Source organism: Pantherophis guttatus, chromosome 8 (assembly GCF_059756535.1).
Source record: "Pantherophis guttatus breed Tessera chromosome 8, ASM5975653v1, whole genome shotgun sequence".
NCBI classification, from domain to species: Eukaryota; Metazoa; Chordata; class Lepidosauria; order Squamata; family Colubridae; genus Pantherophis; species Pantherophis guttatus.
In genome coordinates this window covers 80037130-80060911 of record NC_142070.1, presented here as the reverse complement: position 1 = coordinate 80060911, position 23782 = coordinate 80037130, and the positions used below count along the sequence as shown (strand labels likewise).

Genomic DNA, 23782 nt, shown 5'->3' with positions numbered 1-23782 from the left:
TTCAGCTCCCAGGATTCCCCAGCCAGCCGTGGGAGTCTGGGGGTTGAAGTCCACACGTCTTAAAGTTGCCACGGTTGAGGAAACACTGGTATTTGCTGCTATGTTATTCTCAACAGTGCATATAGACACACAAGCCAGTGGTGGGTTGCCCCCGGTACAGACCGGTTCGCAAGAACCGGTACTAAAACCGGCAGGAGGCCCCACCCATTGCCCCGGATGTTGTCATCAGCGATCTGTGCATGCGCAAGCAAAGCAAACGAGCACGATCCCGTTGCAAACCGGTAGTAAAGATAAGTAGAACCCACCCGACACACCATCCAGAGGTGGTCTTCAGCCGGTTCGTACCGGTTTGTGCAAACTTGCCCCAGCATAATGCCTTCCTATTTAGCCACGGTTTTGAGGCCGGGGGCAGGCATGGAAGGCCTGCGCACAAGCAAAGCGCATGCACAAAAGGCCAGGAGGATATGCAGAAGGCATGTGCGCAAGGCGAGTGTGCACACGGCGAAACCCACCACTGACACCATCGCCACCACAATCGGTGAGATGTTTCTTGGTACAGCTATACACAGCTGCGCAGGGAGAAATCTTTCGGGTCTCCACACCCGTGCACCTCACACCGCCATACCTGATTAAGGTGAGAAGCAGGGATGAAAATACTCATGTGCCTTTCCAGTTCCTTTCAGTGGCAGGACAGTGGCTGCCAACACAAACAGACCCACAAGCTGAAAGGAAAGGAGAGGCACATTTTGTATTTTAAAGACTAGTTCTGCTTCAGCCTTACAGGGACGTCTTCCCTGACCGCTTGTAAATGTATTGTGATGCTTCCATGCAACTTCTATAGACCGGGTTTCAATCAGGGGCGGGATTCAACCGGTTCGGGGAAACCGGATGCTAATTTTACATCTGGTTCGCCGAACCGGTAGTTGTGAGGACTGGCTGGCCCCGGCCACCCCGCCCCTCCCCAGGAGTCTCCACGCGGCCTGTTTTAGATGCCCAGTGAGTGCAGGGCTTATGTGGAGGCTCTGGGAGGGCGAAAAACAGGCCTCCCAGAAGTCTGGAAATGGGCCCGTTTCTGGCCCCCAGAACCCAGGGGAGGCCGTTTGTGCCCTCCCGGAAGCTCAGGGAAAGCCTCCGGAGGCTGGGGAGGACGAAAACACCCCCCCACACACACACACTGTGGTGCAGGAGGCCAAGTAGGCCACACACGCCCACCCAGCAACCGGGCAGAGAATCGGTTGCTATAATTTTTCAATCCCACCCCTGGTTTCAACTGTGGTTTAGGAATCTCCCCAAGAGGCTGAACTGCAGCAGTCCAGCTGAGCGATGCTTAGGGTACAAACACCAGGAGTTCCTTGGGGATAAACACAACATCCATCTTTATTATTCCAAGGTGTCACAGATTGGCATTTTAAAGAATCCCAGTTTCAGAAGCGAGCCGAAATCAGAGGGCGTTCGGGTAGCAGAAATCTTGTACCGAGAAAAATTTAAAAAAAAAAAAAAGATATTGCTGGAGAAAGGGTGAAGAGTTTCCATTTCAAAAGCATTAAGTAAATCAGAAGGGCACCGTTAAATGTTTAGACCGATCGTTCATGTGCAGAACTGATTTGGGTTGAGTAGGATGATTTAATGAACTTTGCATTTATTCACCGAAGGAATACTGACTCAAATGTACCGCGTAGGAAGCTATTTCGAATGCCGAAGCCCAAGGAGTACTAAACCGTAGCTTTGTTAATGACATGATCCAGACAGGACAGCCTGACGTCGTTTCTCGGGTTTGAAGAAACATTTTGCCCTTCGGGATTACTGAGATCACGACACATAAACCATATGGTACAACACAGATTGATGCTCGCCTAAAGATGAAATGTTGCCTAAGACGAGAGGCGTTTCATCGTCCACAAAATACAGAAACATCGGCTTGAGGAAAGAAAAACAGACTTTTTTTAAAAAAACAAAAACAAAAAACAACCACCCATATAGATAAAATACACTCCACAAAACAGATTCTTGGAAGGAACCATTTCTATACAACCTTGCCTGAGATCCTGTATTTATATAAATCACCAGCAGAAATTCCAGCTGCTCAGAATGTTCGTTAGAGAGAAAGAGAGAGAGAGAAAGAGAGAGAGACGCAAGGGGGGTTTCCAAGGTGAGCTACGCAACTGTGGGGGCCAGTCTGCTTATAAAAGAAATGCTGCTGACGCAGAGCCTTCGCAGGAACAGAGGGCATGACGGTTTCATGATGAGATGCTCAACCACGATCCTCAGTTCCGTAAAGAGGGTCCTGAAAAGAGAAACAGATTTTCAAGCTCGAAGCGCGTTCATGCCGTTGCAACTATTATCACTTCTCAACTAGACTGGGGGGGTGGGGGTGGAGGGGAGGGCGAGAAGGAATGCAGGTTCCAGATTTCAAGGAGGAAAGCCATGGGAGCCAAGGACACATCTCCAGGTGTCAGCCAAAACCAAGAGACTCTTTCTCATAACAATACAAGGACACTCCATTGGGCAACGGGCACCTGCGCTAATAGGTGGGAGGGGGAATTATCTGTTGTAACAATGTGGGTTTACGCGGGAATTAACTAGGGCTGGTTTTGCCTTCATTAGTGCCAGAATGATGTACTCAATAAAGTTTTGCATTGAGAGGTTGGCAGATCTCGAATGTGCTTGTTTTATTTGGGATCGTCTGTCAGGATGTTGACAAATATATTTTCAAATTCACATGAAACAGCAGCTCTCCCATCTCTGCTACAGGTAGACCTCGACTTACAACAGTTCACTTAGTGACCGTTCAAGGCTACATCGCTGAAAAAGCAACTTATGACCGTTTTTCACGCTTAGAAACCAATGCAGCATCCCCGGGCTCACACAAACAAAATTCAAATGCTTGGCAAAGTGATTCATCTTTATGACCGTTGCAGTGTCCTGGGATCATGTGATCCCCTTTTGCGAAGTCAATGGGGAAGCCAGATTCATTTAACAATCATGTTGCTAACTAGAATAGAACAGAACAGAACAGAATGAATAATTAGAGTAGAGTGGAATGGAATGAAATAAGAATAGAATAGAATAGAATAGAATAGAATAGAATAGAATAGAATAGAATAGAATAGAATAGAATAGAATAGAATAGAATAGAATAGAATAGAATAGAATAGAATAGAATAGAATAACAACTTTGTCACTTTGAATATACACTAATCGGCATACATTAAAATGACATTTCGTTGCATACAGCCACAGTGAGTCATTTAACAAGAGTGGCAACATAGGTCGTAAAATGAAGCAACATTCATTTAACAACTGTCTCGCTTAGCAAGTAAATTTTACATCATAAATTTTGGGCTCAATTGTGGTTGTAAGTCGAGGACTACCTGTAATTCACACTAAATTTAAATACTGATTATGTTGTCAATCGTGCAGGAATGGATTTTCAAGAGTAGCCCATCCTCCATTCTAACAGGAAATCAGGAACATAAATGCAAGCAGAATTGAAGCCAGAATAAGGCAGATGACGTATAAAACGGCGTCAAAACAATCTAAGAGGAAAAGGCAATTAAAAAAAGGCCTAAGCAAACTCAACAGCCATGACTCAGGGACAAAGGTTTAAAAGAAGGGAGGAGAATGAAGGATTCGAGTATCATCATGATCATCGATCTTTGTTAGCGCCGTTAACCAGCACAAAGGAAATCACAAACCAAATATAACTTATAGATCCATGGGACTTTTAACTAGAAAGAATATTAGAAAACGTCAAGAGGAATGAGCCAGAATAATGCAAGACAAACATTAAAAATGAAGCTAAGAAAAATAGTTAAGTGCCACTAAACAGAAAAAAAGGCAGAAAAACCAACCAAAACAGGATTTAAGGATTGTCAACTTTAATTGCAGAAAAATCTTCTAATTCTCAACCTATTTTTGCTCAGTGTCTGTGATACTCAGCCCCATTGCTGTAAGGTAGGAAAAAAAAAGTTGGCTGTTTATTACTCTAAACTGAATCATTAATGTCTTTACGTTACAAACTCAAAAGTATTTGTGGTGGCTAACGAAAAACGATGAAGCAGACATAACCGTGTGACAGCAAACAAAATTCTGAAAAGTTGCAAAATTGTCTAACAGCAGCAACATAAAATCTCCTAGAAATATTGCAAAGTCCCCTCCTGAGTGAGCCACACAGATCCCACTCGAGACAACTCTTGCTCTAAGAAATTTGGCAAGAATGTACAAAAAGTACAAAAATGCACCCCAAATTTCATCTACCGACAGTATATTTCTGTTAAGGTCGACCCTAAATTCTAAAAAAAACGCGAGGAGCAACCTGAACAAAGTTTGTGATTTTCAGAGCTTCGAAAGGCATCCCTCTTTCAATGCTTTTGTTCAGCAGCACAATTGTTGATCTGGAAGTCCCAAAACCCAATTAACGAGAAAGTAACCCGGAGATTAAACTTCGGATCTTAAATGCATAAATCCTATCATTTTTAGACCTGGGTTTTCTTCCCACAATTTATAACACTCCGGGCAGAGAAGGTGAAAGCATTTTTTTAATGGAATTATAGCTATGAAAGATAAATCGAGAGGAAACACCAGCAGCTCTCACAGTAATTTCACGCTGGACAAAAATACATACTTGGCTGGAAAAAATGACAAAGCAACACAGAGACTTGAAACCAAAGATATTTTTGTTGGGCGTTCTACCGGAAAAATATGATAAAAGGACTTATGTATCTGGTTTTACATATACTAACCACAACTAGAAATGCATTTGCACAGCAACGGAAAAACGATGAGATTCCGTCAGAGGAGGAGGTTATTAAGAAAATATTAGAATGCGCAGAAATGGATAGTTTAACGCTCACTATTAAGGATAAAGAAGAAACTGAATATTTTTTTTATAGGGGATGTATTTTATCAATGGCTAGTCCCATGATGGCGAACCTATGGCACTGTTTCCAACCTCCGGAGGGCCTTCTGGGGTGGGGAAGGCAGTTTTCACCCTCCCCAGGCTCCAGGAAAGCCTGTAGAGCGCAGGGAGTATGAAGGGGGGGCGGTCACGCATGCATGCGTGGGGGGCGGGGGGCATTGAATTATGGGTATCGGCACGCACACGCGATTCCCCCATGCACCCCACGCTTTTGGCACGCGACGGCAAAAAGGTTAGCCATCACTGGGCTAGACAATAGAAACAGAAGTTAGAAAAGAGGAAACATCAAAAGAGGAAATGTTAACGTGAAGAGTTGTTAAAGATGATGTTAAATATTGTTATTATATTATTATATTATCAATATTATTGCGATGAATACAACACATATGTGGATTATGATTGTTTAAAAATAACTGTACCCAGACCACACACTGTTCGATGGAAATTGAATGTTATATAAATAAAATAAATAAAACATGGGGGGGAAAAATAATAATTTCACGCGTGAGTAATCTTCACTGGCTTCTTACCGGCAGTAAGGATTTCTGCGGGAAGAGTAACGGAGTGTAAGGAATCTGTAGTAAATGAAAGGCTGCAACAAGCTTCCTTGGCCGCTGAAAAGGACAAAAGAGAGAAGGGCGGTGAGTTAAAAAAACAACAACAGCAGTTTATTTTCTTAATCAAGATAGGATTTATAATATTATACAGGGGGTTCTCGACTTATAACCATTTGTTTAGTGGCTGTTCGATGTCACAAACGGCACTGAAAGAAGTAATTTATGACCGTTTTCCCATTTACCTTTCCAGCATCCCTAATGGTCACGTGATCAAAATGTGGATGCTGCGAAACTGGCATGTACTTATGACGGTTGCAGTGTCCTACGGCCACGTGATCTCCCCTTTTGCGCCCCTTCTGACCATCGAAGTCCCCGGGGAAGCCGGGCGCACTTAACACGTTAATAACTATGTTAACATGTTTATAACGCATGTTAATAACTACGCAGCTGCAGGGATTCGCTCAATAGCGGCGGCAGGACAGGCCGTAAAAGGGGGCAAAACTCACTTCGCCACAGTCTCTCTTAGCAACAGAAATTCTGGGCTCAACGGTGGGTCGTACGTCGAGGACTACCTGTATGCCACATTTTGAATGAATGAATCTTATATAGGTCAATATTTTGTTGTAGATGTACACCCAAATAGATCGATAGCTCATGACGTTAACATGCTTCAATTGCCAAAAATAGTGGCAATATCCCCCCAAAAAAGAAAAACAACGAAGAAAGCATGAAAAGATGACAAATGATAAAAGAGGAGAAGCACTGCCTGTCCAGTTTCACTGGGGAACAGACCCCGCTGTGTTCAAGGCAGCTTTATTTTCTACGCAGGCTTGTCTGAAAGCAATTCCCTTATTTAAAAATAAGCCTCAATGAGTTTAATTGGGCTTATTTCCAAGAAACGGTGTCTATAGAGCAGCCTCCGGCAATATGGTGCCATATGTTAGCCTGACTATAAATGCATTATCCACCACCAGCCCACATAATGACCTTAATTGTGACAAAGGAATATTCTGAAGCCAAAAAAAAAAAACAAAAAAACCCGCCATGAAGACAGTTGGCTGCTCCTCTTCAAAGTTTTGTCCCCGTATAAGAAGTATCTTTTATCGTCTGAATCCTGTTTAAGATACCAAAGTAATAAACAATATATTTTATTCCACTTTTCCCAATGTTTAAGAGCGATTTATAACACCAATAATCTGTCTCTTCATGGATGTATAGGGAGGACTGCAAACAGCACATGATATTAATTCACAACAATAATAAGGTAAAGGTAAAGGTTCCCCTTGCACATATGTGCTAGTCGTTCTCGACTCTAGGGGGCGGTGCTCATCGCCGTTTCAAAGCTGAAGAGCCAGCGCTGTCCGAAGACGTCTCCGTGGTCATGTGGCCGGCATGACTCAACGCCAAAGGCGCACAGAACGCTGTTCCCTTCCCACCAAAGGTGGTTCCTGTTTTTCTACTTGCATTTTTTTACGTGGTTTCAAACTGCTAGGTTGGCAGAAGCTGGGACAAGTCACAGGAGCTCACCCCGTTACGCGGCACTAGGGATTCGAACCGCTGAACTGCCGACTTTCAATCAATAAGCTCAGTGTCTTAGCCACTGAGCCACTGCGTCCCTTACAACAATAATAGTTATACATTATTTAAGAAGTCCAGGTAGTCCTCAACTTATTGACAAGTTTAACAACATTTCAAATTTATAACGGCCTCAGAAAAAGTGACTTATGACTCATCCTGGGAAGTTACAATCATCACATCACACCCTGCCGTCACGTGATCTTGATTTCTGACCTTCCCGGATGGCGTCCGATAAGCAAAGTCCATTGGGGAAGCTTAATAACCATGTGATTCGCTTAACAACCTGTGATTCATTTAACAACCACTGCAGATGGTTGTACAATCGAGTCTGGACACATAAGTCACTTAAGGACCACGCTGCTTAGTAAGCAAAATGTCGTCCCAATTGTGGTCGTCAATGACTACCTGTAGTCCTCGACTTATGACCACAATCGAGCCCAATATTTCTGTTGTTAAGTGAGACACTTGCTAAGTGAATTTTGCCCCGTTTTACAACCTTTCTAGCTCCAGTTGTTAAATGAATCAGCAATTGATAAATTAGTAACCCGGTTGTTAAGTGAATCAGGCTTCCCCACTGACCGCTTGTCGAAAGGTCGCAAAAGCGGATCAGTTATTATATAGCTTATATAATTTTCCTACAGGATTCTGGAAAGCAGTTAAGATATAGCATTGAGACACTGCAGGATTAAAAAAAAAGAAGAAGAAAATAGATGTTTGGAACAAAAGTCAGTTTTGGTTTAGTTGATCTTAGGACTTGAACATCAAATTCATCTAAAAATTAAGTCAATACAGGTCTTCCACTCCGGTTTATACCGTTATACTGTCTGGAAATAATTCCAAAGCAGATATTCTGCAGTTCGGCTCTGGGGCTCTTTAAAGTTCTCATGGCAATCATAAAACCTTGAATTAATCACTATTCTGGGCCTTTATCTTCACCCAGTAAATCAGGTTTCTTTGAGAGACGGGAAATACTGCATTCCAAACTCCGGGTGCAGTTTAGAAAGCTTGAAAAATATATATATATATATATGAAGGACTACAAAGGACACATACCTGAAAAGCATAAACACGGTAGCTGGCATCAAGAAAATTTCGTTGCAGGCAATAAATTTTAAGATGTTTTGCTGATTAGCGTTTAACTTGTCCAACAGATTTCTTAGAAAAGGAAGGCTATTTGAGCCCCGTGCCTTGAAAAAGAAGGGAGAAAGACAAATAAATATCCCTGTAAATTACGGTACTTGTTCCGGCTTATGCTAATTTACCAAGGAAAAATAAAAACTCCGTAGATGTTTTCAACTCTTAATATTTATAAACCATGAAAGGCACTAATTAATCCTCTAAGATCTAAACCAGCTTTGCAAACATCTTGGTCCTTGGGAATCTAAAGAGTTAACTGTGAATACCATTAATACCACATGTGTGTAATAGTATCTCACAACTGCTTTATCCATTCCATGAGCACAGTCCTCGATTTACGACAATCGTGCCCAACATTTGCGTAGCTAAGTGAAACATTTCTTCAGTGAACTTTGCCCCCGTTTTTCTTCCTTGCCACAGTTGTTAAGCGAACCCCTGCCATTGTTATCTCAGAAACACAGTTGTTAAGTGAAATCTGGTTTTCCCACTGTGCTCATCAGGTCACCAAAGGGGTTGGGATCTCATAACCCCAGGTCACTGCAACCGTCATAAATACAAGTCAGTTGCCAAGCCTCAAAAAAGGTCTTGGCCTCCGCGCGCCCCATTTTCAGCCCTTTTCCAGGCTTTTTTTGGCCCATTTTTGAGGCTTTTTTGGCCTGTTTTTGAGGCTTTTTCCAGCCTGTTTTTGAGGCTTTTTTCAGCCTGTTTTCGAGGCTTTTTTCGGCCTGTTTTCAAGGCTTTTTTCGGCAAGTTTTCAAGGCTTTTTTCAGCCCATTTTCGAGGCTTTTTTTGGCCTGTTTTCAAGGCTTTTTTCGGCCTGTTTTTGAGGCTTTTTTCGGCATGTTTTCAGGGCTTTTTTCGGCATGTTTTCAAGGCTTTTTTCGGCATGTTTTCAAGGCTTTTTCAGCCCATTTTCAGGGCTTTTTTTGGCCCATTTTCAAGGCTTTTTTCGGCCCATTTTTTCAGAAAAAGTGGGCCAAAAAAAAGCCTCGAAAATGGGCCAAAAAAAAAAGTCCCAAAAACTGGCTGAAAAAAGTCCCAAAAACGGGCTGAAAAAAGTCCCCAAAACAGGCCAAAAAAGGCTCCAAAACAGGCCAAAAAAGGCCCCAAAACGGGGTGTGCGGAGGCCAAAAAAACAGCCGGCAGGTGGGCGGGGCTTCGGCAATATTCGGTCTATAAGATGCACAGACATTTTCACTCCCTTTTGGGAGACAAAAAAGTGTGTCTCGTAGTCTGAAAAGTACGGTACTTCACTTAATCCTCCAGGGAAAAATATAAGGCAAAGGAGGTCCAAGCAGAAGAACATCATAGCTTCAAAGTCTAAGGGACCGGTTTGGATAAAACTCAGCACTTTTTCGTGCAGCTGTTGATAAAAATTGGATCGCCAATATGATCGTCAACGTCCGATGACGGATATGGCATAAGGAGGAGGAGAAGAATGGCCTTCTTAATGGTCCAAGAAGAAACCCCAATATAATAGGGTTTCTCAACTTTGGGAATGTTTTAAGAAGTCCACGCAACTTAAACATTCCCAAGGTTGAGAAGAACTGCTCTATAACCAGCCCAGATCTCGGAGCAGAAAAACAGATCAGATGTCAAAAAAAAAATCATACTTACATCAAGAACTTTCTTTGTGTAGGTCACAGCATGAAGCAGCGAAAACAACAGGACGGGGAAAATGCTCACTGAAGTCAAAGTTAAGGGCGCAACGTTATAATTAAGAGTTGACGAGTTTTAAAAATCCTGCAATTCGGTAAACCATGGTAATATTGCTAAGAAAAGAATACTGTCTACGTTGAGGAAGATTTTACTTTATTATTATAACTGATGCCGATTTGAAACACTCCTGAACAAAACAGGCTTGTGAAAAGAGATGGACAGGTAATTGAATATCATTAAGAACTCATTGCATTTTTTATCTTTCTAAGCCGCCTGGTCACTAAAAGTGACGTGGGCAGCCGTTTTAATTAATTAATCAATCAAACATCACAAGGCTTCTTCAAAGGGCTCAAGGCACTATACAGGTAGTCCTCGACCTACGACCACAGTTGAGCCCAACAATTTTTTGTTGCTAAGCGACATTTTTGTTAAGTGGATTTTGCCCCATTTTACGACCTTTCCGGCTGTCGTCATTAAACGAATCACAGCAGTTGTTAAGATGGTAACCCGGTTGTTAAGTGAATCTGGCTTCCCCCATGGATTTTGCTTATCAGGAGGTCGCAATAGGGGATTACGTGACACCCCCCACCCCCCCCGGGATGCTGCAACGATCATAAATACAGTATGAGTCAGTTGCCAAGTGTCTGAATTTTGATCACTGCAACGGTCGTAAGTGTGAAAAATGGTCCTAAGTCACTTTTTTCAACGCCGTTGTGACTTCAAACGGTCACTAAAGGAACGGTCGCAGGCTCGAGGACCCCCTGTATAATATTATAAATCCTATCTTGATTAAGAAAATAAACTGTTGTTTTTTAACCCACCATCCTTATTTCTTTTGTCCTTTTTCACTGGCCAAGGAAGCTTTCTTGCAGTCTTTTATTTACTACAGATTTTTTACACTCCGTTTACTCTTCTCGCAGAAATCCTTACTGCCGGTAAGAAGCCAGTGAAGATGACTCACGGGTAAAATTAGTGATTTCTCCTTTTTATTATTTTTTTCAACGTTCCTATAAAATCCCGCAGTTCCCTGGGCTCCAAGATAGGGACTTTAAATCTGGCTTGCCTTTCAGCTCAGTCCAAGCCCTACAACAAATGTGCAGATCCAACTTTCGGGCTCAGCAACAAGGGTTGGAAGGCACCTTGGCGGTCATTTAGTCCAACCAAAGTATGAAGGCTATTGCTTAACGCGTTGTAAGCCGCCCCGAGTCTCCGGAAAAGGGCGGCATATAAATCGAACCAATAAATAAATAAATAACCCCCCCGCTCACACAGGAGACCTGAACTAGGGATTCGAACCGCCGAACTGCCGAGCTTTCTGATCGACAAGCTCAGCGTCTTAGCCACCGAGTCAGGCTTCTCCAGACATAAAAAAAAATAAATTACCCTTCTAAAAAAGAAAAGGATACTTGTGACGGGGTAGGAATTAACGAAGATGAGAGAATAGAGAAGGTAATGGCAACTGTCTTCCAACAATGCTTGAGATAAGAATGCCCGGCTTAGCTGGAAATGTGACAGCCGCTGGTGGAGACGCAGGGCGCTGGTGAGCGCGTTCGCCAGCAAAGCCCTCTGGTAAAAGCTCGCTGCTTCGTGCAACCTGGGAATTATCCAAGGAAGAAGTTACCATACAAACCAGCCACAGCTCCAAGCCTTCCTCCCACGAGCATTGAATTGCATCACCGACACCGTGGTGTTGAAATCTGCCCTGCTCAACCGGCAAGCCCGGGCATTGTATTATTATGCCTTCCACGAAAGACAAATGGCTCTACCCTGTGAAGCTTCGTGGCGTTCCGGCACATTAAAACAATCAAATAAAGGTTAAAAAGTTAGGTTAAGCAGTATTTTACGAGTTTTAAATGACTCGATGGGACTATTGTACGCACAAAAACGGAAGGACGCTTCGATTCCTACCACGGACGAACGGTTGCAAAAGTTGATGAGAGTTGGCTGAAAGGGCAAAACTGACCACTTTTGATTAAAGGAAAGAATATTAGTACTTTTTGTTTCGACATGGAAACCGCTTCTGAACTTCGTGCTTGATGTGGAAAAGAATGAAACTTGGATTTTGGGTTTTACCGATTAGATTGATAGATCTTTATAGAAATGGCTTGTTCATATTATTACCTTGTTTCCCCAAAAATAAGACCCTGTCTTATATTTTTTTGAATCCTGAAATATTATTATTTCAATAATATTATTGCCATGCACTCAAAAGCCCGATTGGGATTATTATCAGGGGATGTCTTATTTTGGGGGAAACAGGGTATGTGTATCTATATCTATCATCTGTCTGTCTGTCTGTCTTGCTATTTACCTATCATCTGTATCTACTGTGTTTTCCCGAAAATAAGACCCTGACTTATATTTTTTTGAACCCTGAAATATTATTATTTCAATAATATTATTGCCATGCACTCAAAAGCCCGATTGGGATTATTATCAGGGGATGTCTTATTTTGGGGGAAACAGGGTATCTCTCTCTCTCTCTCTCTCTCTCTCTCTATCTATCCGTCTTACTATTTATCTATCATCTGTATCTACTGTGTTTTCCCGAAAATAAGACCCTGTCTTATATTTTTTTGAACCCCGATTTTGAGCGCCTTATTGCCATGCGCTCAAAAATCCGATTGGGCTTATTATCAGGGGATGTCTTATTTTGGGGGAAACAGGGTATGAAAAAGCAAAAGGTTGTGATTTGATGTTAATGCCTTATTTTACTATTACAGTGTGTGTTGGAAGTCAATGTTTCTTTTTCTTTCTTATCTTCCTCACTTCTCTTTCCCCTCTCCGTCCCCCTAATTGTTTTTCTATTTACTTTGTATTTTATAATACTCTATAACTCAATAAAAATGTGAATGAAAGAAAAAGAGTTTTAAATGAGGGGAAGTGTTGAAATCCGAAAGTTTTGCCTCCGCTGACTCACACTGAATTGGTTATGTAAGTTGTCCAGGCCAAATTAAAGGACTAAAATCAGAAGCAGCAATGTTTTTTTAAAAAGTTGATCACAAGTAAAGCGTATGCTATTGATCAACTGGTAATTTAAATCCAATATGTGATCTTTACCACTGAAGTCCATTGAATATCAAACTGCTAATCCCTGATTGGACCACAATATATTTGGCTCCATTTGTGACAATATAACATAAAACATGTTAAAAATTATTGATACTTTCTGTTGTGTGCCTAAAATTGATACTATGCTATCCTAAATTTTTATGGTGTTGTGTCCCTAAAATTGATACTATGCTACCATAAATTTATACAGTGTTGTGTCCCTAAAATTTATACCATGCAACCTAAATTTATACCGTGCTGTGCCCCTAAAATTGATACTATGCTACCTAAGGACCAGGAGCATCATGATTTCTTAAGAAAATATTATACATACCCTAGAAGAGGAAGGACAAATAAAGCTGAACAATAAATTGTGAATATCCGAGAAAGCCACATTGCCGTGTCCAACTTGTTACTCATCAGAAATTGCTGGAACGAAAGAAAAAAGTTCATGCAGAAAAGTGTCATGCCTGACATTAAATCCACAAATATTCAGCCGTGGCATATAGACAGCAGACAATAATTCCTTTTTTTTTTTACAGGCAATCCTCGATTTACAACCGTACATTTAGCGACCGTTTTGAAGTTACGACGTCACTGAAAAAGATGACTCAGGACCGTTTTTCACACTTACAACCGTTGCAGCATCTCTGTGGTCACATGATTAAAATTTGGATACTTGCCAACTGACTCATATTTATGACGGTCGCAGTGCCCCGGGATCACACCATCCCCTTTTGCAACCTTCTGATGAGCAAAGTCAATGGGGAAGCCAGATTCACTTAATGACCGGGTTGCTAACGTATCATCTGCGGTGATTCACTTAGCAACCATGGTAAGGAAGGTGGCAAAATCAGGCACTTAACCACTGTCTCACTTGCTTAGCAACCGAAATCTGAGACTCAATTGTGGTCGTAAGTCGAGGATTATCTGTAGAGAGGGGAAAATCAGTGCTCTTCCCTTAGTACCGTCCATGGTAGCGCCCAGCTAAATCCTGAGATGGGAGACCATGAGGAAATCCATGGGTTGATTAATCCAGGGATGGGAGACCACATGGAAATCCACGAGTTGATTAATCCAGGGATGGGAGACCATGCGGAAATCCACAGGTCACTTTATTAATCCAGGGATGGAAGACAAGAAAATACATGCGTCACTTCATTAATTCAGGGATGGAAATCCACAGGTCGCTTTAATTCAGGGATGGGAGACCATGTGGAAATTTCCCAGTTGCTTTATTAATCCAAGGATGGGAGACCACGCAGAAATCTGCCGGTTGATTAATTCAGGGATGGGAGACCAGACGGAAATCCACGGATTAATCCAGGGAGGGGAGACCACACAGAAATCCACAGGTCGCTTTATTAATCAGAGGATAGGAGACCATGCAGAAATCTCCGGGTTGCTTTATTAATCCAGGGATGGGAGACCACGGGGAAATCCACTATTAATCCAGGGATGGGAGACCACGGGGAAACCTCCCAGTTGCTTTATATTAATCAGAGGATGGGAGACCCTTGTGGAAATCCATGGGTCACTTTATTAATCCAGGGATGGGAGACCACATGGAAATCTCCCAGTTGCTTTATATTAATCAGAGGATGGGAGACCACATGGAAATCCACAGGTCACTTTATTAATCAGATTAATATTAATTAATTATTTAATTATTATTATAATTATTAATTATTATTATTATTATTAATTATTTAATTATTTAATTAATTAATATTAATCAGAGGATGGGAGACCACACAGAAACCTCCCAGTTGCTTTATATTAATCAGAGGATGGGAGACCCTTGTGGAAATCCATGGGTCGCTTTATTAATTCAGGGATGGGAGACCACGTGGAAATCTCCCAGTTATTTATATTAATCAGAGGATGGGAGACCACGCGGAAATCCACTGGTTGATTAATCCAGGGATGGGAGACCACGCAGAAACCTCCCAGTTGCCTTATTAATCCCCACCCACCCCCCACGCGAGGCCTGCCAGGGAGGAGAGGAGGGGGGGAGGCCCGACCCCCACACACGCGCGCCGGGGACGATGGGACCTGTAGTCCGAAGCGGCCCGGTGTGGGGGGTGGGGTGGATGGGGAAAGAAAGGCTCCCGAGGCCGCTCACCACCGCTCCGCCGCCCGCGCCGCCTTGCATGGGCCCGTTCTGCGCCGTGTCCGCCATGGCCGACGACGCCCGGGAAAGAGCGGGGGAAAAGAAGCTCGGAAGGCCGACCGCGAGGGAAGCCGGATCGACGCTGAGGGGAGAAAGGAGAACGCTCCTGCGCAGGCGCGTGACCCCCGACCCCGCCGAGGGTGGGAGGGACGGAAAAAGACGCCGCAATCTCGCCGCCTATAACGCCTCGTAGTGCGCATGCGTCCACCCCGCCTCAACCCCGGCTGCCGGTGGGAGGCATGCCGGTCGATGTAGTTTCGTTGAGACGCGCAGAGCCCGCGGCGTCGTTCCCGTTCGGTAGGCGGGGCTGCGCTGTGGGCGGGGCTTTCCCTGCTAAGGTGCGCTGGTTCGATTCCCACGTGGGTTTTTGTTTTGTTTGTTTGTTTGTTTTCACGTATCTTTTTTTTTTTTCTTCCTTCCCCTCCAGCCTGATCACTGGCAGGACAAGGGAGGGAATGAGATCACCTATATAAAAATTAAAAATTAATGTTTGGATTAATTAATTAATTAATACATCCATTCATTAAATCTGAACTCTGGAAAAAATGACTTTATCTGATTCAATGACACAATGAAGGACACACGCACACGCACACACAAACTGGCCCTCTTGCGATCTCACAACCCTGCTTTAGTGGCTAATTCAGGATTAAACCAACCCAGGCGGTCCTCGATTTACGACGACCGCGACTTAGCCCGGAATTTATGTCGCTAAGCGAGATGTTTGTTCGGTGAATTTCGCCCCGTTTTACGACCTTCCTTGCCGCCGCCGTTAAGTGAGTCAACTGCAATGGTTGAATTAGTAACAAGGGTTGTTAAGCGAGCCTGGCTTCCCCATCTGAGAAGGGGATTGTGTGACACACTCACACACACACCCAGGACACTGCCACCGTCATAAATATGAATCAATTGTCAAGCGTCTGAATGTAAATCACGTGACCATGGGGATGCTACAATGGTCGTAAGTGTGAAAAACGGTCATAAATCCCTTTTTTCAGGGCCGTTGTAACTTTCAATGGTCGCTAAATGAACTGTTGTAAGACGAGGACTACATATATATATATATATATATATATATATATATATATATATATATATATATATATATATATATAAATATCACACATTTATACCTATGAATTAAAAGATATATATATATGTATGCATGTGTGTATATATATATTTCTCTTGTCGTAGATTTTTGTGTGTATATTTTTCTTCAACCGGGTATTTTCATATATATGTATGCATGTATGTATGTATGTGTATATATATATATTGAACTTACATAAACATATATCAATATATATATATATATACACATACTTATATTGATATTGTTTCCTGATTGCTTATTTGTACCCTATGACTATCACTAAGTGTTGTACCTTATGATTCTTGATGAATGTTTCTTTTCTTTTATGTACTCCGAGAGCTTATGCACCAAAGGCCAAGATACTCTCAATCTTACAAAGGAAAAGACCCGAATACACCAAACTTTGCATACCTCTATCCGTGAAAATCTATGAAAACACACACACACACACACACACACACACACACACACACATACAGACATACATACATGCGTACATACATACATATAGAATAGAATAGAATAGAATAGAATAGAATAGAATAGAATAGAATAGAATAGAATAGAATAGAATATGCAATGGACTAAGAATAGAATAGAATAGAATTTTTATTGGCCAAGTGTGACTGGACACACAAGGAATTTGTCTTTGGTGCATAGGCTCTCAGTATACATAAGGAGAATAAAATACATTCATAAAGAATAAAAAGATACAACACTTAGTGATAGTTGAGGCTACTAATAAGCTATCAAATCGTACTAGGAAACAAATAAAAACAATATAAATTGAAAGATACAAGCAACCTGGTTATAGTAATAACTGGGAAGAGATAGAGACTAGTAAGGAAGAAAAGAATAATAATAGTAATACAGTCTTACTAGTTAATTTGACAGTGTTGAGGGAATTATTTGTTTAGCAGAGTGATGGTGTTTGGGAAAAAACTGTCCTTGTGTCTAGTTGTTCTGGTGTGCAGTGCTCTATGGAGCCGTTTTGAGGGTGGGAGTTGAAACAGTTTATGTCCAGGATGCGAGGGGTCTGTAGATATTTCCCCAGCCCTCTTTTTGACTCGTGCAGTAGACAGGTCCTCCATGGAAGGCAGGTTGGTAGCCATGGTTTTTTCTGCCGTTCTAATGATCCTCTGAAGTCTGTGTCTGTCTTGTTGGGTTGCAGAACCAAACCAGACAGTTATGGAGGTGCAGATGACAGACTCAACAATTCCTCTGTAGAACTGGATCAGCAGCTCCTTGGGCAGTTTGAGCTTCCTGAGTTGGCGCAGAAAAAACATTCTTTGTTGTGTTTTTTTGATGACGTTTTTGATGTTGGGTGTCCATTTTGGATCTTGAGATATGGTAGAACCTAGAAACTTGAAGGTCTCTACTGTTGATACTGTGTTGTCTAGTATTGTGAGAGGTGGAAGTATGGGAGGTGTTCTCCTAAAGTCCACCACCATTTCTACGGTTTTGAGTGTCTTCAGTTCCAGATTGTTCCGGTCGCACCACGAGGCTAGTTGTTCAACCTCCCGTCTGTATGCGGATTCATCGTTGTCTCGAATGAGACCGATCACCGTTGTGTCATCTGTGAACTTCAGAGTTTAACAGATGGATCGTTTGAGATGCAGTCCTTGGTATAGAGAGAGAAGAGAAGTGGGGAGAGCACACAGCCTTGGGGGACCCCTGTGCTAATTGTGCAGGTATCTGATGTGATTCTGCTTAGCTTCACCTGTTGCTTCCTGTCTGTTAGGAAGCTTATGCTCCACTTGTAAGTGTCTTCAGGTACCTGTAGCTGGTTTAGCTTAGTTAGAAGTGTGTCTGGAATGATGCTATTGAATGCTGAGCTGAAGTCTACAAAGAGGACTCTTGCGTAGGTCTTTGGAGATCCAAGTTGTTGAAGGATGTAGTGCAGAGCCATATTATTTTATTTTTTTATTTATTTTATTTTATTTTGAATTTGTATACCGCCCTTCTCCCTGAGGACTCAGGGCGGTGAACAGCCAAGTAAAAACATCAAATACAAATATTAAAATACAGTTAAATATATATATATATAAATTTGGCCCCATTAATTAAAAACGATAAACAAAACAATTAAAACACTTAAAAAATTAGGCCAGCCCGGCTTGCTGGAAAAAGAAGGTTTTAAGGGCACGGCGGAAGGCACTGAGGTCATGGATTCTCCTTATCTCTGGGGGCAACTGATTCCAGAGGGTAGGTGCATTAACAGCATCATCTGTCGATCTATTTGCTCTGTAGGCAAATTGCAAGAGGTCTAACGGTATCCTGTGTAAACAATGTAAGGTTAAACTCCTAAGCTTATTTATTTATATATTTATTATTTTATATTTGGCATTTCTGGGCTGCGTGAGCTTCTGTCTTTTTAAACTAATCTTTAGCAATCAAATAAATTCCGCAAAATCCCAATTTTTTTCACACTGCGGCTTTCTCAGGAGTAAACCTTCAGCTGAAAGAGATTGATTTCCAAACTAATAAATCTCGGATTGCCTTTTTTTTTCTTTTTTTCTTTATTTATTTATTGGTTCGATTTACATGTCGCCCTTCTCCGGAGACTCAAGGCGGCTTACAATGCGTTAAGCAATAGCCTTCATACTTTTATATATACCTGCTTAGTAGGGCTTTTGCCCCCCCCCCCCAAGTGGTGTTCTTTTTTTTTTATACAAAGTCAGCTTATTGCCCCCACAATCCGGGTCCTCGTTTTACCTACCTCGGAAGGATGGAAGGCTGAGTCAACCTTTTTAAAGCAAAGTGCAACCAATTGGGGCAGAGCGAAATAATTTTGAATTTAACAGGTTCTTTAACAGGAATTTCAGAGTTAGACTTCTTTGAGTTTCCCCTGCAGAGACCAGAGCATGCAACCCCTTGATTTATTAATTTCTGAATAAGCCATGATAAGCCTTCCATCCTTTCTAAGGTGGGTAAAATGAGGACCCGGTTTGTGGGGGCAATAAGCTGACTTTGTATAAAATATACAAAAGTATAAAGGCTATTGCTTAACGCACTGTAAGCCGCCCTGAGTCTCCAGAGAAGGGCAGCATATAAAAATAAATAAATAAAAATTAAATATAATTTCCAGATTGTATGAGACGTTCCAACCAACAGCCTATTTACTTGGAAATAAACCCCTTCTAGCTCGGTTGCATTTATTTTAAAATGGATTTAATAAAGGAAAAAGGTGAGGTGTTTTTTTTTTAATGCTATTAAAAATCGCCATTTTAGAACTGCATTATAGGAACTGAATCTGTTGTATTTCCTGGCGTATTTGGAAAATAATTCGCCCGAGATAAAATCTCCCAGAAACATCTGGATTTGACACGTACAGATTTAACGATATATATATTTTTGGTCCCAGATTTGTTTTGATTGAAATAAGGATATTTTATCCCTCTGGGTTTTTGTATCGGATCTCCCATATATCACCACTTTTAAAGGCCCGGCAATAAATTAGCCCCGTTTTTAATCGATTTATGGTGGAGATGCTTTAAGACGCCAGCAAATATCGACAAGATATTTGGGTCCCTATAGCATGAATGCAAAAGATTCATCAGAATATTTTTCCTCTGTCCACAAAATATTTTTTCTTATCAGGAAAAGCATCCCTGGAAACCAGCTAACTAAGCTGAAATCCAGCTAAAAATAAACCTAGGAGGAATGAAGGAGATACTTTTGAAGAACGGGTATTGACTTTAAAATGTCTTTCAGAGAGGAATGAAATATTTTATATTGGTTATTAGATGTGTTCTAAAAGAAAGATTGACTTGATTTGGGTCTTTGAAGTACAGAAAATACATGAAATACTGATTGTTAAAATGATAAATGAATACTATAAAACGCTGTTTGGATTTGAAGATTTAAGAGTTAGGATGACTACATAATAGAAACTTAAATGTTAGAATAAGATGCTAGATTGAATGATAAAAATTGGGTTTAGATTTGGGTTTTGTTATTTTTTGTTTGTTTGTAAGATGTCAATGGATGAAATTGGGAATTTATACCTATGTTATACCGGGCTAAACTCTTGCTCCAAAAAGATGTTGTTTTAGGTTTTATGTTTTAAAAATAAATTTTAAAAAAAATTCAAAAAAAATTTTTAAAAAAAGTTTTTTTTCTTATCATGAAATAATAAGGAACATCTTCGGTTTTTGTCCTCTGCCAGCTCCTGACCCGTTTTAAATCTTTTTTTTTTTTAAATATTATTATTATTATTATTTTAAGCTTCTTGAAACTGCTTGTCGGATTCCCGGCTTGCAGCCATCCCTTCGGCCGCTAGAGGGCCCTCTTCGCTTTCCCTTCCAGGCTTGTAAATTGATCAAGGCAGAAAGCTGGGAGATAATTAGTTTTTATGTATATAATATTCGATCATGAAAATATCCTTTCGCCTTGATCCTAGGATAGGGATCCCGTAATATATGTTAAAACGGTTAATTTTGTTTCTATTATCTCTCTCTCCGAATTGGTCCTGCCCCCCCTCCCCATCTCTTTCCAATGATTGTAAGCATCCACTGAAAAAGGCAGGCCGGTTAAATCTAATTTTTTCCTGTGCAAAACCTAATTAGCCATTTAAAAAAAAGAGAGAGAGAGAAAGAAAAGAGGAAAAAAAAAGAAAAGAAAAAAAAGAAAAAAAAGGTTAACGCCAGCGCCTGAGACGGTTTTTGTTTAATAATCCTATTACCGACGGCTCATCATGTATAAAATGGTGCATTGGATGCAAAAAGTGGTCCATTTGTTTGGGTGAAAAGGGAAGAAATGGAGAAGCCAGGGAAGGAGGGCGGCTGTCGGGGAACCCGCCGTTCGCATCCTTCCAAAGCCCACCGGCCACCCGAGAGCTTTGTCGGGGTGCGGGCGCCGCATCTCCCTTCCCACCGATGATGGAGGTAGGCATCCGAATCTATTCGGGTTTTTATTTCTTCCCATCTCTGAGCCGTGGGCGCCGCTTTGGAGAACAAGGGCGGCGAGATGCTTTAGAGGCTTCTGCTCCGCAGCCAAAATAATAATAATAATAATAATAATAATAATAATAATAATAATAATAATAATAATAATAATAATAATAATAATAATAATAATAATAATAATAAATGTATTAATACATTATTATTATTATTATTATTATTATTATTATTATTATTATTATTATTATTATTAATTTAATTTGTATACCGCCCTTCTCCTAGAAGGGACTCAGGGCGGTGAACAGCCAAAATTAAAAAAAACATACAAATGCAAAAGTTAAGACAATTAAAAAGAATTAAATCACTGGCCACCCAATTTAAAACCCCAAATCCATAAAATTTAAAATCCCAATAAATGTATGTCTTTTATTGTTGGCTGTTCACCGCCCTGAGTCCTTCGGGAGTAGGGCGGTGTACAAAGCAAATAAAAGTAAAAGTAAAGTAAATGATGATGATGATGATGATAATCCCGTTGCCAACAGCTCTGAAATTGAGGGAGAGGAAAAAAAAATTCTTGCGGGCTTGGATTTAAGGTCTTCTCGCCTTCTCTTCCCCCCCCCCAGGAGGACAATCTCCGAGACCCTTCCTCAATCTCTCCCTCTTCTGCCCCCCCACCCCCGTCTCCACCATCAACACCCCCCCTCCCAGATTACAAGCGGACAAGGGCAGAGAGATCGAGGCGAAGGGCTCTCGAGAATTTAGGGCTCAGCAGCTACTCCCCGTCGGCATTTTTTTTTTTTTAGCCGCTTAGGTGAAAGTTTCTCTTTTATTTTATTTTTTTCAGGGTGAGGGGGTGGGGAGGTGGCGAGTGGGGGGGGGTGTCCCTCCGACCCCCGGGATGAGCCTAATTGAAATGGCCGTTATTTCCGAGGCGCACCCCCACCCCCCAAATCGAGGCCACCACCCCATCCGCATCCTCTTCCTTTCTTCGTAAGGATTCCTCTGGCATTCTTACGATTTATATTGATATTGTTTCCTGATTGCTTATTTGAACCCTATGACGATCATTAAGTGTTGTACCTTGTGATTCTTGAGGAACGTATCTTTTCTTTTATGTACACTGAGAGCGTATACACCAAAGACAAATTCCTTGTGTGTCCAATCACACTTGGCCAATAAAATATTCTATTCTATTCTATTCTATTCTATTCTATTCTATTCTATTCTATTCTATTCTATTCTATCCTATCCTATCCTATCCTATCCTTCCCTACCCTACCCTACCCTACTCTACTCTACTCTACTCTTCTATTCTACTCTACTCTACTCTACTCTACTCTACTCTACTCTACTCTACTCTACTCTACTCTACTCTACTCTTCTATTCTACTCTACTCCACTCCACTCCACTCCACTCCACTCCACTCCACTCCACTCCACTCCACTCCATTCCATTCCATTCCATTCACTACTGTATTCTATATTTTATTTTATTCTCTTCTATATTGTATTCTAGAATACCTCCAAGGTCCCTTCGAATTATTCTATTCTATTCTATTCTATTCTATTCTATTCTATTCTATTCTATTCTATTCTATTCTATCCTATCCTATCCTATCCTATCCTACCCTACCCTACCCTACCCTACCCTACCCTACCCTACCCTACTCTTCTATTCTACTCTACTCTACTCTACTCTACTCTACTCTACTCTACTCTACTCTACTCTACTCTACTCTACTCCACTCCACTCCACTCCACTCCACTCCACTCCACTCCACTCCACTCCACTCCACTCCACTCCATTCCATTCCATTCACTATTGTATTCTATATTTTATTTTATTCTCTTCTATATTGTATTCTCCAAGGTCCCTTCGAATTATTCTATTCTATTCTATTCTATTCTATTCTATTCTATTCTATTCTATTCTATTCTATTCTATTCTATTCTATTCTATTCTATTCTATTTTATTCTATTCTATTCTATTCTATTCTATTCCATTCCATTCCATTCTATTCCATTTTCTCCTCTCTCTTTCTACGCCTGTCCTCATCAATTGCGTTACACACACACACACGCCTACCCAATACACACACCCCAAAAAAACCATGCGAAAGCTGGGTTTCGCCATCCAAAGGAAGGAAATTAAAAGGGTGATTTTAGAAAGAGGCGTCTTTCTACGGGTACATTGGGGGTGGGGAAGCGATTTTGCTCGGGAATCGAGGTAGGCTGGGGTGGGGTGTGGGTCCCCGCTGAGCCCCTTCTGGTTGGGTTCGATCCGTGGCCGATTTTGCCCAGGCTCAACGAAAAACCAGTCCGCCCGATGTCCCCTTTTGCTCCGGCCCTGACACCCGGACACAGCTCGCCAGGGAGGTTAAAAGTTTCGCTTCTTCCCGATTATTTCGATTTTTCTAAATTTGCCGGCATCTCTGCCGCAAAAAAACTCAGCCGGAAAATCTCCCTTGCGCGCGGATCCTAACCAAGCCTCGCGGCTCTGCAATAGTGGATTCCCCGTAAATTCTTAGAATTCGACGGGGACCAGTAGCCTCGTTCGCCTCCGGCGATTTGTTCCCATCTTTTTAAACCCAGGTTAGCAAAGAAAAAAGGAACAGGCGCTGCTTATCAGTTGTTGTTTGTTTGTCCGGTGGCGCAGAGGGGAAAAAAAAAGTGGGTTCCTCTTGAGAAGAAGCGACCGCGAGAGGCGG

At 41.6% G+C, this 23782-nt stretch overlaps 1 protein-coding gene across 1 annotated transcript; it reads right to left on the bottom strand.

The window, feature by feature from the left end:
• Nucleotides 1–1352: 1352 nt before the first annotated feature.
• On the bottom strand, nt 1353–15372 carry TMEM33 (transmembrane protein 33). The gene is made up of 7 exons (XM_034424786.3): nt 15026–15372; nt 13235–13329; nt 11256–11443; nt 9808–9875; nt 8107–8240; nt 5449–5532; nt 1353–2284 (listed from the first exon to the last, which is right to left on the bottom strand). Exons 1-7 carry the CDS (start codon nt 15080–15082, stop codon nt 2155–2157), a joined length of 756 nt encoding a protein of 251 aa, XP_034280677.1. The 5' UTR covers nt 15083–15372; the 3' UTR covers nt 1353–2154.
• Nucleotides 15373–23782: the final 8410 nt, after the last annotated feature.